General features: G+C 32.1%; 1 protein-coding gene across 6 annotated transcripts in view; it reads right to left on the minus strand.

The window, feature by feature from the left end:
* GLS (glutaminase) overlaps positions 1 to 17,505 on the minus strand; it is a 74,600-nt gene that overhangs the window by 17,482 nt on the left and 39,613 nt on the right. For 5 of the 6 annotated variants that reach the window (XM_032292613.1, XM_032292619.1, XM_032292617.1 and 2 more), the window contains 3 exons: positions 15,885 to 16,061; positions 13,140 to 13,271; positions 12,095 to 12,187 (listed from right to left, as the gene is read on the minus strand). In XM_032292613.1, the coding sequence (XP_032148504.1) occupies positions 12,095 to 12,187; positions 13,140 to 13,271; positions 15,885 to 16,061 (402 nt within the window). Of the gene's footprint in view, positions 1 to 6,117; positions 11,101 to 12,094; positions 12,188 to 13,139; positions 13,272 to 15,884; positions 16,062 to 17,505 lie in introns of those variants that run through there. The other variant, XM_032292616.1, reaches the window with a different exon arrangement.

Consider the following 17,505-nt stretch of genomic DNA (forward strand, 5'->3'; position numbering starts at 1 on the left):
CAATACTAACATAATCTTTACTAATTGTGTTAATGTTAGAAGAGAAATCCCTCATTTTCATTGGTCTCCAGAGAGCCTTACTTAACTTTCTGTATTCTTCAATGTTTACTTCACAGTTCTATTATGAAACATTCAACATGTGTGCTTTACGGACCATACACACAGAAAAGGTGTATTAACATTAGAGTATGCTTCTCTAATGCTGTAACTTTTCAAAGCAGTTTCATAGCCATTTAAATTTGATTATTATTCAAGTTACATAGCAAGCTCCTCCAACATACAAGACACAAAATTGCTGGAGAAGAGGGTATTTTTAAGACATTAAAAAATAAAGCAATTGTTCTAAAAACATTTTAGTAAAAACATCATGTAAATGGAAAGCCCTCATCTTACTAAATTCTCTATGCTTTCATACAGTTCAATGCTCCAAACTCCTTGAAATACTCTTTCCTTAACTCCCGATATTGCACTATGCTGGATTTTCTCTTCTCTGGCCACCTTTCCCCAGTGGAAGCCTCTTCTACTGTATCCTACTTTTAAAATGAGGGTTTCTTGGGGTTCTGTCTTATATCTACTTTCTTTATCACTTTATACTATCACCTTAAGCAATCTCGCATACCACTCTAATTTTAAATACTACTTTTCATACTGACCACTCACAAAACTATAGCTCCAACTTACACTACCCTCCTAAGTTCTAGGCCTAAATCTGACTGCTTACTCAACATCACTACTTAGATAACTTACAAATATCTCAAACACTACCTAGCCTCTGCACACTGATAGTTGGCTATCCATTATCCACTACCCACCCCTTCCATACTAACAGAATCTCTATTTGTTAAAAGGTAGCAATATGTCCAATTAAAAGCACTTTCCCAGATTCCTTTGCAGTTAGTCTGGTCAATGAGTGTTAGGTGAGTTTCCTGTAAAGCTTCTTTCTTCAGATTTAGTTATCACTCTTTTCTCTTTTCTTCTCCCACTTTGCACATACAGGTGAGGCTAAAGATGGAGCAGCCACCTTGCAACTGTAAGTTGACAGGCATAACTTCTAGACCAACACACTAAGGCTTGTGTAACAGAAGTTTACCTTACTGATGGCACTAGTCCTGGTTGGTTTTCCCTGAGACTTCTTGTTATATTAGAAAAATGACGCTCATGTGTTCAAAGCACTGTTAATAAATCTCCTGACACCACAAGCAAACAGATCCTTGTTACAGTAGCCAAAATTAAACTAATTTCTTCCCATACTCCCAATGTTTACTTTTTTAGTGTTCTCCATCTTAGTTTATGCAGCAGCTTTGGCCCTGTTGCTTATACTAAAAACCTCATAATCAATAAGATCTCTCATTCTTTTTCACCCACCAAAAACTATCACCAAGTGCCACCAATCCTTTCTCTTAAACACATCTTTTATCCACCTACTTTTCTAGTCCAAGCCACCACACATCTCGAGTCCACAGCCTCAACTTTGTCTCTCTCTATTCTCCACAGAGCAGTATTTAAAAATCAAATCATTCTCTTACCTTTTTAAAAGCCTTCAAAGTTTCACACTGAACTTTTAATAAAGTCCAAAATTCTTACCATGGTATAAAAGATCTTTCACAAATGTCTCCCAAACTGCATCCTGAGGACAACCTATAGCAGAAGCACCTGGGGTGTACATTGAAAATTTGGATTTTTGAATCAAACTGCAGGACTGGGCCCCAGGAAGTTAGCTGCATTTTAAAGTTAAGACACTAGCAATTCTGATGTACACTGAAATATGAGAAAGCCCACTCTACCTAATATGGTCCCATCTGTAAGAGTCATCCGTGGCCAATCTCCATCCACCTCACCTCACTCTTCTTTCAGCAGATTTGCCACCTTTCCTCTTCTCAAATGTGCTGAACTCCTTTCTGTTCTGAAGCCTTCAAGTCAGATTAGCCTATCAACCCTATTCCATACTCCGACTCCTTCAAAACTTACATACTGAATTACCTTCCAGTGAAAACCAACCATATTTAACCACCCGGACAAAACAAGATCTTCTCATTGTACCCTCTCCTGGCATTCTTTACTTTTCTACCATTTATTATCCTTATATTTGCTTAAATATTTTTTAAAGAAATGAAACATTAAAGATATGGCTAACCATGCTCTCTGCAACTATTCCCTTCCCTCCCAGCAGTAAGCTTTATCTAAAGACTGGTGTTCATGTTCTTAAAGTTTTATTAGTAACTACATTGTATATTTGTGTCTCATAACGTGTTATAGATGTACAAAAATGGCAGCATATGGCATATACCATTTTGCAACTCATTTTATAACATTTAAAATGAATTAGATCTACATGCATCAGTATTAACAAATCACTTATTACCATTTTAATTTTTAGTATTTATTCAGTATTTATATCCCCTTTTAATTGCAAACACGAGTTGGTTCATACTTGTCTCATTAACCACTGCATATCCTGAATGTTTCACAGTTTCTGTCACATATTAGGCAAGAAATAAACATTAGTTGAATAAGAACCTATCAGTGAATAATAAAGCACAGGAATAATGCTAAGGTTAATTTATATAGAACTGAACTGCTCGATCAAATTTAACTAGCTAAATATCTTGAACTAATTCTGTTTGTGTGCTGTTTGAACAAAAACTAGTGAAATGTTCTTTTTGGTTCTTACTTGGTAGAGAAAAAGAGCTAAAGAAAAGAATTTTAAAGGTTGTATAGTGGGATTTAATATTGGACACTGGTTGGTACCAGAAATGAAGAGAAGAAAATAACACAAGAGGAGAACAAAATTCCTGCTATATAGAAGGTATTAAAAAAAAAAGTTTACTAAGTAAAACAAGGACTGAAAATATTGAGATGAAAACCTGGAAACCAGGAAGCCAGAAGAGTCCTGGACTTAGCCACTTTCTTAGTCACACAAATGGGAAAGCAACTTCATAGAAGGAATGAGTTATCTGGTTACAATTTTACACTTAATACAAAAGCAATTCTAGAAGAAAAGTAGATCAACTTAATTAAATGTAAAGCGGGTATGTTTACAATAAAACTGCTAACTTGCCAGAATAAGGGCGTTCAGATAGGTGGAAGTTATTTTTTTGGTTATCCTTTAACAGCTGAATTGTTTCTTCATTGTCCAGTAAAAAGAGACATTAAGGCAGAAATATTTTATTGGTAGTATTAAAGAGGATTAATAGTATTCATCACCATGGAATGTTAACAAAATCACTTGTCCTGTAATTTCATCAGATGTCAATGAAGTTTCATTGTGCAGAAGATGCAACATTTATTCATCTCAATTCAAATACTTAAACAGTATTATTTGGTTCATTCTTTATTTACATTATAAATCTTGTGCATAGGCCTGGATCAAAGATGCATATACTTCAAGGATCTATGTAAAATAATAAATAAAAAATAAGCTATATTATACCGAAGAAGAAAAGTTTGGACTTTTACATTTCATGTGTGATTTTCTTTTTAACTTTTTTTTTTAAAGAAAATAAAACTACAGTGGCAAATGTCAACATCAAAAGATTTGGAAATGAACATAGCAAGCAATATAAAGATGCAGAATTGGAAACACATTTCCTGAGTAACTTTGATATAATTTTTTAAATTACCTGATTTTGGCCCAAAATAAATTATGATATGAAAGGATAAAAAATAGAATAGTTGAAATTTAGATAATATGCTAAGTTTTTCAACTAAAATTTAATTTGGAATGACTGTGAGAATGAACAAAACAATAGAACTTGGGTGGAATTCAATTAATAATTTATACCACGGTTTTAATATCATTAATCTTATTTAATAGAAGAAAGTCAAGCCTTAAGGATTAAGTTTTAAGCTGTCTCCTCAAAAGAATCTTTGTAAATTGCCCCTTTGTGATGATTTGCAAAATGCACGTATAAAATAATGAAAAGTATAACTCTAATCTAGATCTAAAAAAAGTTCAACAGACTATCATAATTAAAATTTGAATTTTACAATGAAGTGGTTCAAATCTGAGTAGTTGTATTTGCATAATTGACACTAATATTTAATCATCATTTTTATTTTGGAATACATAATATGAAAGCAAGCAGACTTTATATTGAATGGGTTTATATTGAAACTGTGGGGAAAAGAGCTACTCAGGCAGTTTAAATTTTCAAAATTAAGAAACCAATATTATAATATCTTGAGAGCAACAATATTTAAGTTTTAACATTTTGTAAGTCAACAAAGTCTTTTAAAAAATCAACTTATTTTAAGAACTCAATATACATTGTCTTTCATAAATATTAAAACTCCAGAAAGATGAAATGGAGATTGACACTGAAGACCATATGTACTATAGACAGAGTAAATAAATAGACAACTTAGGAACCTTGTTTGGGGCCCACTCACAGATCCAAATGTCTAAGATAAACAAGGGAAGTAGCTAGATATTTTGCATGTGTTTTGGAAAAGCAAACATGCAAAGAAACTTTTTCTTAAGAAACAATTTGTTTGGAACTTGAATAGTTTTTTATTTATTTAAAATGTTTTTACTTATATATTTAATCTAACCTCAAAGGAATTTATTTTAAAAAGCCAGTGGTGTAACATTTATTTTTAGAGTTACATTTCTGCTACACTTTCTTTCAAAGGTTGCAGGGTAATGTTTTATTTTTAGAACTACTATATAATTTAAACATTCACTTCTAACTTTACTAGTTTTTAAATAACTGGGACATAAGACTGCTTACTAGAAAAATACAATTAGTTTTAATAAATGCTGATGGTATCATCTGCTAAATAACTTATAGTCACATTAACTACTACCAATTATGCTTCTCTCGTTAAAAATAACCACAGACAGAAAGTCCATCCGAGCAAAACACACAACAGACCAACCCCATCAAAAGAGAAAAATAATCTAAATATGCTAATAGAGAAAGCAAAGGGCTAGGAAACCCGGAAAAGGGGCTGAATGGAGTGAGTCTGTACCAGACAGCCTTTAAGATTACTTTCAAATTCAAATCTGTGATTCTAAAAAATACATAAGATTATGGTAAATAAAAGTACATCAAAAATCTAGGAAGGTTGAACTATGTTTTAAAAATAAAAGAGGCCGGGCGCGGTGGCTCAAGCCTGTAATCCCAGCACTGTGGGAGGCCGAGGCGGGTGGATCACGAGGTCAAGAGATCGAGACCATCCTGTTCAACATGGTGAAACCCCGTCTCTACTAAAAATACAAAAAATTAGCTGGGCATGGTGGTGCGTGCCTGTAAACCCAGCTACTCAGGAGGCTGAGGCAGGAGAATTGCCTGAACCCAGGAGGCGGAGGTTGCGGTGAGCCGAGATCGCGCCATTGCACTCCAGCCTGGGTAGCATGAGTGAAACTCCGTCTCAAAAAAAAAATAAAATAAAATAAATAAAAATAAAAGAAAGACTTCAGCTGTTTACAAAATATAAATTTAATTATAGCTCAGGATTCCAAATATGGGCAGAAGAGATTTTCATTATATAAACAAAAATCACCAGAAATGTAGTATGACAACAGAAATTTTAAAACTATTTCAGGTAAGAATGTTTTCTTTCAGAGGAGATCGGGTGCGATGGCCATAGGCAAGAATTTTTTCTTTCAAAAGCTAAGCCTTCCAATAGATAATTTTAATCATCTGTGGTTTTAAGGATTGAAAGTATTTCAGCAAGGTAAATACCTAATTAAAAAAAACCATTATTTTTCATCATACTATGTATAAAAAAATCACATCCCCACATATTGAAATATGGCTTAAAAAATACAATAAATTGTTCTTTGCCATTGAGATGTGGTCGATAATTTTTCTAAAAAAATTTCGTAATTGGTAAATGGGATTTGGAGTTAAAAGTATAGTAACAATGTTAGAAATTAACTGACAGAAGCAGTTGGCACCAGCTTGCCTGTTCCAATACTTGTCTTTTGAGGCCAAGATCATAACTTTTTTTTTAACCAATACATGATGGTTTTCAATAAGTTTTTTGTAATTTATTGTTGAATGAAATTTACAAAAAAAACACAGATTCCGCCAAAAAAATAATGCAATGCAAGTGCTAATTAGTATCCTATTCATTTTGATTAAAGATTAATGGATCAGGAAGCCATTATAAAAAACCTCTATTAGCTACAATTTACAAAATTTACTAAAGTAGACGTACAGTCTATAAAATGGAAATGGTAAACAAAGTCAACTTAAATTATCTTCCTTTCCTATGTTCACAAAATAGAAATAGAAAATATTTTAAGACCACAGTAACAGAATCACTTTGTTAAACAAGTATTTATGATCAGTCTACTTAACATAGTATTTTTTTAAATGTACTTTTTCTATTACTATTTAAAAAGTTAACAACTCTAAGAAACACCATGTTTTCCCCACTCTGTTTCATGTTGGATAAATTTTGCCTCAGACATTCTTATAGTAGTTTTCTAAATTTCTCAAAGTCATATGCATTTTATGATATTCAGATTAATAAACTACTGGCTGGAGTTTGGGGTGTGACATAAAAGAACTTCCCACTACCCAATTAAATTCCTTCCATTTCCAATTAAATTCCTTCCATTTCTAAGCAATGAAGAAAACAAAGGTTTTAACTTAGTTACAATTTGAAAAAAAGAAAAATAGTTGAACTTGGATATACTCGAGTGTACGTTCATACATAATTCTGCCCTTGAACTACATGTCAGAGAAAAGACTGATGAAGGTAAAGTCCATTCTTAATAAATCTATGTGAAAGTTTCAGTGTATGATACATGGTAAGAATTTTCCATTTATGCTACATCTCCAAATCTGGTTTTGGTTTTATTACCAAATGCAAATATAATATTTAATATAAAATGGTAAAGAAGGAATAGAGAAGAAATCACACGTTAAGTACACTGATCTTATATCTTTAAAAAGTCCTTTCTAGCATTTTCAAGCCCATCTAGGAGATAAACCAAAATTTTTACAAATGAATAGTAAATTGTACACAGTGAACTAAATAAAACTATTCTGTAAACTGCTCAATATGAGAAGTGCATTACTTCTTTTAAGTCAAATACAATTTTAAAAATATAATCCTTCTTTATAATAAATTTTGGAAAGCGCTTTAAAGTCAAATTCCACATGAAACCTAATATTCTTGGTTTCACTTTTCTAGAGTTCCCCCAATACTGTTAGTTACTCTCTTACCCTGGCAGTGCTGGTGGTGAATGGGAGTGGTAACAGAAACCACAAATCTTTAAAGTCAAACTGAAGAAGTATGTTATTCTTTTCAAATTCTAGGGAAGCAAAAATTTCAGGAGTTCTTTTGTGTCAAAACTTGGAATAGGAATAGATCAATGAATAATTTATACATAATACACAATGTGAAAATAACTGCTCATTTTCAGAATATGAATGGGTAGATTAAGATACATAGATAAGAAAATGATATACATGTGTGTACATAAACATTCATATGGAATGTATTATATATAAGTTATCAGGGTATAAGCTGACATATCAGTATATTTCAGCAGTTCTTTCCACATAAATATAGCCTATTAAATAAATATACACTGTCAGATCAAGATCACCAGGCATTTTAAGTCTCCTCTCTCTTTGCTTCATATGAAATTTAAAAAAAATCTTTAAAAGGAACTGATCACAAACTGTTACATCTACTGAATATGTCATTATACTAAAACTCCTTATTAACTAATTCTGAAAGAAATTCATTTAAAAATCCCATAGATTAATACAAAGTAATATAAACAACAGTATTTCTCCTTTTAAATAATTTTAAAACTTCTACAATATATTCAGGAAATCTCCAGAATATGAATGGCAGATTTAATTAAACAGAAAAATTTAAATACTATATTTGACTTACAATACATGGAGTCTCTATAATTTGTACTATAATCTGGACCATGACGTGGAAACATACAAAATTCCTTCTCAAAATGTAATGCCCTCAGAAAGCAGTTAAGGTGAATTTCTGTATCACTGTCATTCTTGTTTAATATAAATTCTATGATTAACAGTTTTATTCTAAATCAATATTATGATACTCTTCATTGGTTTAGCAATGTTTTTCCTATTCTTTAGGCAACAACAGAAAAAAATGAGAGTTACATGGTGAATAACAATATTCCTCCTCAGAAAGTAGAAATAACCTACAAATAGGGTTGCATGATTTTTAAGTTGGAAAAACAACCAAAAAAATTGAGGGAAAGTTTTCATTCAAATACTTCTAGTATAACCAATAGGAAAAGTCCTCCTCCCACAAAAACCACTAATGCTACATTGCATTAAAAAAAAATATCAAATAAAGCCCTTTTGAGTATTTCTAGTTTACTTTGAGACAGCTTCAGAATAGCAAACACCTTAATATTATCTTCATAAAGGATAATTTTTTCTAAGTTAAAATCCCAACTGTTTTTGTACTTAAAATGTAGAAGTTGCTTTTATAAAACAAAACCAAAAAAAAAAAAAAAAAAAAAAAAAACAATAAAATCAGCTTAAAATAAATTTATTGTACAATACAAAATGCAGGCATACTGGAAAATAAAGGTACATTATTAAATATACAAAGCAAATGAAAGAAAGCTAAACAACACAAATGTTTTAATCCAAACACTAAGATAAAATGCACAACATTTATGCTAAAAACAAAGTACTTCAGGAATAATATGCATTTCAAATGAAATGTTAATGATGCCAAAAAATAAAAAATAAGAAAAAAGAAAATCAAATATGCTATATTGTAAATGCTTGAATATCAAGAATCAATAATGGCATAAAACATTAAACCCAATAATACTGGGTACTTTTAAGAACTTTGTTTTAGGTGTTAAGAATACTGAAAGAATCAAAATATGTCCTTAAAACTGGCAAAGTTTTTTTCTTTTTTAAGTGTGAGGGCCTATTCACAATATCTTATCTCTTCTTCCATTTGTAATTTTCTATAAAAATTTCTGGATGCTCATTCTTAACATTTTCTAGACACAGTAGCTTAGATAACAGCACTTCATTTTTAAGTATAAATTTAAGCATTACCAACACAATAAGAATAAGTGCCACAAATTAACCTAATTTTGAAATCTATACAAATATGTACATGATATGAAAACTAAATCTTCATTTTATAAAGTAAAACCAACTTCTGAACAGAATGGTAAAATGTAACAATTCAGAACATAGGGGAAACCATAATGCCTTTTTTCCAATTAAGGCATTCGATTGCCTAAACTACAAATGACCCTGGTGCAACCAACACAAATATACAACACAAAAATGCAGTAAGGCCTTGAGAAGCATCCAGTTAGGATATGCATATGAACATTCAAAGAACATTCAAGTAAGCATAAAACCTTCAGGAAAATCCTCTACAACTAATAATATAATTATTTAAATATATAAATTTAATACTTAAGTTAGCCCAAAAGGCTTTTGGCCAGCACCTCTGGGAGGGAACTTCTTTTCTTAATGTCATAGTTCCCAAATTCAAGACCTTATGATCAAGATTTTCTATATTTGCACTAGTATCTAAAATACTCAGTGAAATCTTTTTTGCTACACTATATTCACTTTTACAGACTTTCCATTACCACATATATATACCATCATGCTAAGAAACCACCAAGTTTTTCTTCTAATCCCCCACAAAAAAAGTTTAAAAAGGAATTGAAAAAAATAAACAGGTTTCAACAAACTTGAAACTGTAGGGGAGCTGTGGGGAAAACCAGAGAGGCAGTCCCCTATGGAAGAAGGAAGAAGTGTGAATAGGTCCTACAGAATTTTACAATCACTTTGCCAAGACAACTTTAAACACCATGAATAATTATTTGAAATCAGGTTGAATAAATCCTTAGTTCTCTTAAAAACAAGTTTTGATTCTCAATATTGCATTTTTATTACCAAACAAAAGGATTCAGATCTAACATATTTTAGTAGCATACTTACTACCTGCAGACTAAATTCATTTCCCAGTACTCTAAGAGTTCAAATAGAATAAACTTCATGAGATGCTATAATTTATCACAAAAGAAATATTAGCAATTATAAAATTATTAGGATAATAAAATTTTAAAAGCTAAAAAACATAATTTGCCATTCATATTTAAATATAACAGAAAAAGTTATGTGGATAATATGAAAATAAAATTGTTAAGGTGAACAATTCACTTGAAGACACTCACTGTTTCTCCTTCTGAGTAACTAACCATTATAGCTTTTTATCAATGAAACATCATTATCTCACATCTGAAATTCTTTGGTTGGAATGTTTTAGTAACATAAGACATTCCTGTATATAACAATTCTGACAGAAACAGAGCAGTTGCAAAATAGAAAAGGTAGGAGACATATTTTAAAACATTTGATAAAATTTTAAATAAATTTTTAAAAATGTAAAGCCAATCTATCACTAAAAGTGGCATAATTGTAAATGTAAGCTAATTTTATAATCCACTGCTATTTTAAATAAAGTAATTGGGGTTATTTTGTCTTTTTAGTTTTGCATTTAGCATAGAAGTACTTTCTATTGCCACTATAGACATCATGTCAGTTTCAAAAATGGAAAAGAAAAAACAAAATGCAACAAAACTTATGAGTTTAATGTGTGAATTTTAGAACTAAGAATTACAATTTTCTGTTACCATTGTAAAATGGGATTATCTAACTACATAGTTAAAGTTTTAATTACATCAAGAAAAATTTAAGAGAATTTTTCCTTTTTGTATTTTTAAAATTAAAGCAAATTTATTTAGTTGTAAATACTTTTTTAAAGACCAACAAATTCACTTTTTAATGTATTATCTTTATACAAAGATTAAAAGGAAAAAAAGCTTTATGGCTCCAGCACCGAAGGTTGAGAACAAAAAAATATCTCAAATAAATATTTATAATTTGCAAAAAAAAAGCTAAAGATGTTTGAAAGATTGAATGAAGAAACATTCTGAAACTAGAACCCATTTCTTTAGCTTTTCTCTCCCAGACTTTCCATTCTATATACTACAGTTGTAGAGATGTCCTCATTTGACTCAGGTGACACTTTTTTCCATACTGTCTCTTTTAAAGCAAGTTCTTGTTGGAGACTTTCATAGTCCAATGGTCCAAAGGAATGCTAGTTGTTCAAGCAACATACATAATTTATTAGTGCACTTGAGTGAAGAAAGGTCCAAGCTATAAAATGGTATTTTTCAATGAACATTATTAAAATCTGTTAACATTTTAAACCACCACCTCTGACATTTTGCTCCATGTTACTCAGGTACTTAAGAGGTATTAAAAATATTTTCTATTTACAAGTGCTTCATATTAGCTTGAAGCCTAATTAGGTAATTTTGCTACAAACATTTTCAATATGGTACAAAAAGAAACTGAATCAAAATTCTCAACACAATTCCCTCGGTACAGTGAAAAACTATATAGACCAAAAAAGTTAAGTCCTGTCTCTTAGTAATTCTTCTAAAAAAGTAATATATCTGTAGAACAGTATGAAGCCAAATACACTGGCAACAAAATAGGACTGTAAGGTTATTAGGAATATTGCATTAAACACTCTGGAAAAAAAATTTCATCTCAGTGGCTTATAAAACTTATTATGAGGCTTCACATGGTCTCTCACTAATATGATAATCCTTTTATATATCCATCTACACAGTAAGCAAGAAGTTAAAATGAACTTCAATTTAGGACTCTGACAAATACTAAAAGTAAAGCAATGCTTTCTTTTAAACTTTTAAATTAGATTTATAGCATGTTCCAATGTCTTTTTTTTTTTTTTTTTTTTTTTAGCAGAATCAATTTTAAAAATCTTGCTTAAGATAGTGGAAACAAGAGGGGAAAACTCTGACACTAGGCTAACCAGTTTCGATTTAAATAATGAAACAGCAATATTTAAGTATCTATATCTATTAAGTATTTATTAAGCAATATTTAAGTATTTAATACTGGTGATTAAATACTGGATTAAAATGTCACAATTTGATTTCACTCATTTGTGATTAGCAAAGACCTGAAGTCACTAACAAACTAAGATTTCACTTATACAAGCAAATCTCACTTTTTCTCTCTTAAAAATTTTACTTAATTATCTAAATAAAAATTTTGCTTACCCTTTGATCACCACCTTCTCTTCGAGGATCAAGTTTTTTTGCAAAGTGTCTCAAATTATCATAGTTATGGAAATTACACAGAGAAACAAGGTCCTGTAAACAGTTACACAGAACAGGTATAAGCAACTGGCTATTCATTGGTTATGTATATTCATATTTTAACAAACTATGCTTATATCATCCAGCTTAGAAATCATCACTGCATGCTAATAAAGCAATATAATGCATCAAGAAGATAACTAAAATCAGAGTAAGATATGGATACAAGCTTTAAGAACATTATTTACTAACATGATCCTAGGGCTCAGACAATCAAATTGTCTAGCTTTCATCTTCTACAAAATAGGGGTTATAGCCAACCACATGAACGTCTATCAAATAAGTGTAAAGCATCATTAAAATATAAATAAGTGCTCTGGTACAATCTGTTATACTTTATATATAATCCAATGTCATACTCTAGTTTTTGTAAAAGACTGGAAAATAAAACAATTTTAATTGAGTATGGTATTTAATATGAACTCTGGCCAGAAGCTCAAACATTAGCAGGAACTGGGTAACAACAAAATATAGAACTATAAAGAGCAGTAACACTTCAAAAAATTTTTAATTTTAAAAAAATTTTCAGTGCTTATTTCCTCAAAAAAAATACTTAAAGGTAGTCAATGGATAAAGGGATAAAGATATTCAACCATGCAGATTAAACACACAATAAAACAAAACAACTCCTAAGATACATTGTCTTTTAAATAACTTCTCTGAGTTTAACGTCTTTTGTTGAGCTTTTAAAAATTGATACTAATTATAACCAGGAAAATTAAAATATTAGCATCAAACAAATATAATTTTCTGTAGGAATAATTAAATGGTAGCTGTCTGACAGAGGCAACTTGAAGCTCCTCTGTATTTCCATGGCTACCTAGTAACTGGCACTCTATATGTAGGCAGAGGGCCACGAGTTAATGAACTGCGGAAAATGGGTTAAAAAAAGAATCAGTGGATGGTTCAACTTATATCATTATTTTCACTAAGAAAATATGCTTACGTGACAAAAGTGAATTCCCTTAACACTGTTGCCCATCTTATCCAGAGGAGGAGACCAGCACATCATACCCATAACATTGGGGACAACTAAAAGAATGCCCCCAGCAACTCCAGATTTTGCAGGAAGACCGACCTAAAAATAATTCAGTAAAATAAGTATTCAGGTAAACATCTTAAAATAAGAAATGTTATGTTCAACAACAAGGAAATTGGGGCTGAGTATCATGGCTCACTCCTGTAATCTCAGCACTTTGGGAGGCTAAGGCAGGCAGATCACAATTCCAACTCCAGGAGTTGGAGACTAGGTCGGGTAACACAGGGAGATCTCATCTCTACAAAAATACAAAAAATAACCTGACATGGAGGTGCACACCAGTAGTCACAGCTACTCTGGAGGCTGAAGTGGGAGGATCACATAACCTCAGGAGGTCAAGGCTACAGTGAGCCATGACTGCACCACTACACTCCAGCCTGGGTGACAGAGTAAGATCCTGTCTCAAAAAACAAAACAAAAAACAAACTGGGAAATTGGTTTAAAAATTTAAAATTATAATATATATCCATACAGTAGACATTAGAAATATAGATACATTTTTATCAACATATTTATAAATAAAGTTCTAAGGCTGGGCCTGATGGTGCACACCTGTAATCCCAGTACTCTGGAAGGCAGAGGTGGGCAGATCACCCAAGGTCAGGAGTTTGAGATCACCCTGGTTAACATGGCGAAACCCCGTCTCCACAAAAAATACAAAAATTAGCCAAGTGTGGCGGCAGGTGCCTGTAATCCCAGCTACTTGGAAGGCTGAGGCAGGAGAATCACCTGAACCCAGGAGGTAGAGGTTGCAGTGAGCCAAAATCACACTACTGCACTCCAGGCTGGGCAACAGAGTGAGACTCATCTCAATTAAAAAAAAAGTTATAAAACAGTTTGGAATAGATTTGAATATAGAAAAATTGTTTAAAGATACACTCTAAGGAATCATAGCAGTTACATCTAAATTGTGGGGCTATGGATGCTTTTACTCTTCCTGATTATATTTTCTAATTGTTCTAAAATAAACATATTGTTTTAAAATATAACCAATTATTTTTAAAAAGTACTTTACAAATAGAAAATAAAAAGTTACATATTATTAAAAGATTTTCTAAAATGGTAATTTAATCTTCCTCAAAAAATTTAAGTTACATTAGCAAAACTTAACAAATGATAAAAAACAAAATTAATGTCATTAGGGCAGTGTTCATTAATTGCTTATTAACATTTAGTCAGTAAGCACCCCTGGATAGAAATATGCCAATAAAGTACTCTTAATAAAACTAAACAAAACAAGCAGACAAAAAACACCTGAATTGGATCTTCAAATTTATAGGAAATACAAGAGACTGGAACAAAGGTAATCAGCAACATACAGACCGTGGAAAACTGTATAGACTAAATGACCCAGTTTTTTCAACCAAAAATAAAAAAAAAAAAAGAAACAGGTCAAAAGAAGACCAACAGATTAAAATAAAAAAGGGAGACACAACCCAATCACAATGTATGCTCATTTGTATCCCAAGTCAAACAAATTATAAAATAATATAATAATTTACAAGATAATCCAGGACATCTGAACAGACTAAATATTTTGATGATATTAAATTTAATGGTGATGTTAATATTAAAGTTTTGATATGTAATATTTAAGTTTTTTTTATATGTAAAGATGGTATTATGTTTTGTTAAGGGTCCTTATTTAGAATTACATACTGAACTATGACAAGAATAGGGGAAACATGCACATTCAGATGAAACAAGATTGGTAATGTTTCCAGTTATTGAAGCCGAGTGATGGATAACATTCAATGTATCTGTCTCTCTCTCTTTCTCTCTTGTTTTACGTTTGAAAATTTCCAAAATTTAAAGAAAAAAAAAAACTTTTAGAAGGGTATTATGACTTGACATGAGCAGAATTAAATAAGAGAAGTCTATATACTTTACAAGTGGCAAATGCACAACAGAGCTTAAAGCAGTACATTTTTGTTAAGTTTTACCTTTAATATACTTTTAGTCCTTAAGACATCTATGGCTCAGGCCTGTAATCCCAGCACTTTGGGAGGCTGTGGTAGGAGGATCATGAGGTCAGGAGTTCAAGACAAGCCTGGCCAACATGGTGAAACCCCACCTCTACTAAAAATACAAAAATTAGCTGGGCACGGTGGTGATTGCCTGTAATCCCAGCTACTCAGGAGACTGAGGCAGGAGAATTGCTTGAACCAGGACCTGGGAAGGGGAGGTTGCAGTGAGCTGAGATTGCGCCACTGCACTCCAGCCTGGGCTACAGAGCGAGACTCCGTCTCAAAAAATAGAAAGAAAAAAAAAATCTATGGCTGTAATCAAAGATGTGAAACATCACATCTTTGCAATCTTTCTAAACTTAAAGCATTCTTAAGATACATACTCATCATAATGCTAGACATTAACAACTAAAAGTAAAGAAAGACTATACTAACCTTGTACACTGGAATGCCTTAAAAGCAGAAGTGATGAGGTTCTATAAATTAAACTTTCAAGTTCTTAAAAACATTTGGTAGACTTTAGCTCTTATTCCTTACTAACCTTGTAACAAATTAACCTTGAAAACAATCCTCTCTCTCAAAAATTAATATACAGCTTTAGAAGCAAAGTTCAAACTGCACTTTTAAAGGAACCAGTTCACACTAGTTTCTTGCCAGAGAAAATTAACATTAAACAATTACTTACATGGAAAGCAAACTGCCCTGAGAAGTCATACATGCCACAGGAATGCATCAAACTCAATGTATTTCGAACTGCTTCAGGGCTCAGTACTCTTTCACCAGTAATTGGGCAGAAACCACCATTAGCCAGTGTTGCAGCCATCACACTGGCTGATTCACAAGTCACTTCAATGGAACACAGCTAACAAAAAGAAAAAGCAGAATTCTAAAAACTTTAGGTTCAAATTTTTAATACTACTGCTTACCTCTAAGATAATCTATTTTATTTGGTATTTCACATAAATCTGAAATATTTCTTCCAAAGAGATTATTTTAATATAAACTTGATGACATTCTAAAGATTTGACCAAAGTTCTACCTCCTTTTAAAGTTTACCCTGATTTGGCCGAAGATATTCAGTCTTTTAATGGCAAAACTAGGCTAGGAATAGCCAGCCCCTAAACACTAAGATTTGTTATTATTCCATGTGATATTCAAATTTACTTAAATATTAATACTTTCTGTGGAATACACAAGCATAATTGTAACACAACAGAAAAAAAAGAGCCATGAAATATATATATATATATATTTTTTTTGAGACGGAGTTTCGCTCTTGTTACCCAGGCTGGAGTGCAATGGCGCCATCTCGGCTCACCACAACCTCCGCCTCCTGGGTTCAGGCAATTCTCCTGCCTCAGCCTCCTGAGTAGCTGGGATTACAGGCACGTGCCACCATGCCCAGCTAATTTTTTGTATTTTTAGTAGAGACGGGGTTTCACCATGTTGACCAGGATGGTCTCGATCTCTTGACCTCGTGATCCACCCGCCTCGGCCTCCCACAGTGCTGGGATTACAGGCTTGAGCCACCGCGCCCGGCCCAGCCATGAAATATTTTTAAGATAAAGCACCATACATGATGATTATGATAGTGTCTACATGAAAAATCACCATTTTAGAAGAAAATGCTAAAGTGCCTGACATTTCACCCATAACAAAGCTCAGTATCCCCATTTATATGGTAACAGGCAAAGGACAAAGGAGAAGAAAAATATAAAGCAGATCTGTCTCAGATGCTCTGTAAGCCTAAACCAAAATGTTATCTTTTGGACCATTTATTAATATTTATATGATATTTACTATAGGTGCTAAATATACCCTTTAGAATAAAATTTGTGTATTTAAATACAATCAAAATAATGAAATAGTTCCCCATACCAAACCCAAATTTCCCATAAAATGAAAATAATAAATTTTTCCAAATGGGGTGAGATGGGGTCAAAAAAGAAAGTGGAAAGGAGAAGAATGGGTTTTCAACTTGTAAATTTTCCTCAGCCATACTCCAAGATCTACAAGAGGCACAAGGGATTTGGAAATAGCAAGGAGGAAAACTATGGTGAATTAGAACACTGTGTGTTTAACTTGACTAGATTGCTTATTTATATAAAAAAATCTCTTCCCTATTTCTCAAAAACAACAGAATAGACTTAGAATACTGCAAGACTTATGATAAGGTCGATTTGATCATGCAAGGCTTTCTGAATTCCAATAATCATTTTCTTTTTTTTTTTTTTTTTTTTTTTTTTTTGAGAGGGATTTTCACTTTTTTTCCCCGGATTGGTGGGAGTGGGGGGGTGTGCGTGGCC

This window comes from Sapajus apella, unplaced genomic scaffold (genome assembly GCF_009761245.1).
Source record: "Sapajus apella isolate SASKATOON/1434 unplaced genomic scaffold, GSC_monkey_1.0 scaffold28, whole genome shotgun sequence".
In the NCBI taxonomy this organism is placed as follows: domain Eukaryota; kingdom Metazoa; phylum Chordata; class Mammalia; order Primates; family Cebidae; genus Sapajus; species Sapajus apella.